The sequence below is a fragment of the Aptenodytes forsteri genome, unplaced genomic scaffold (assembly GCF_000699145.1).
Source record: "Aptenodytes forsteri isolate BGI_AS27 unplaced genomic scaffold, ASM69914v1 Scaffold50, whole genome shotgun sequence".
In the NCBI taxonomy this organism is placed as follows: Eukaryota; Metazoa; Chordata; class Aves; order Sphenisciformes; family Spheniscidae; genus Aptenodytes; species Aptenodytes forsteri.
In genome coordinates, this window is record NW_008795126.1 from 1,154,787 (window position 1) to 1,155,310 (window position 524).

The 524-nt window shown below is 60.3% G+C and overlaps 1 protein-coding gene across 1 annotated transcript in view; it reads left to right on the top strand.

Annotated features, from left to right (window-relative positions):
• Positions 1-361: 361 nt before the first annotated feature.
• LOC103897286 overlaps positions 362-524 on the top strand; it is a 3,240-nt gene continuing 3,077 nt past the window's right edge. The window contains exon 1 of the mRNA XM_009277278.2: positions 362-467. Coding sequence (XP_009275553.1) covers positions 389-467 — 79 coding nt within the window. The 5' untranslated portion in view covers positions 362-388. The remainder of the gene's footprint in view (positions 468-524) is intronic.

A 524-nucleotide genomic window follows, 5' to 3' on the forward strand; every position in this document is an offset into this window, starting at 1 on the left:
GCCGTTCCCGCAGCGGCTGCGAGGGGTGTTTAGGCTCGGCTCGCTTGGGGCTCCTGGCTTGCGCCCCGGTAACGATTTGTTACCGAGTGAAAGCATCCCGGAGGGCGGGCTCGGACGAGGGAGCGCCTCCGGGTTCAGATGCGGGGGGCGGTGGGGGGGAAAAAAGGGGGGAGAGGAAGGCTCATCCGAGTAGGTCTAGTGGGGGGGAATGTCCCCGAAAAGCCCGGAGCGGTTCGGTGTGATGTGCCGCCCTTCGGGGAAGGGGCAGGAAACCTCTAGGCCAGATTTTCTCTTTTATAGGCAAAGAGAAGATGGTGTTATTTCACCTTTGTACGTTCGATGTCTTCGCCTGACACCGACCTACCTGCTGTTGTTTTGTCCCGGCAGGATGTTGGCTTCGAGGGCGTTCAGCCTCGTGGGGAAGAGAGCCATTTCCACCTCCATCTGCGTGAGGGCGCACGGACATGGTAGGTGGCAAGGACGGTAAAACAAAGCTGCCGCTGGGGTTTGGGTAAGGAAGGAGC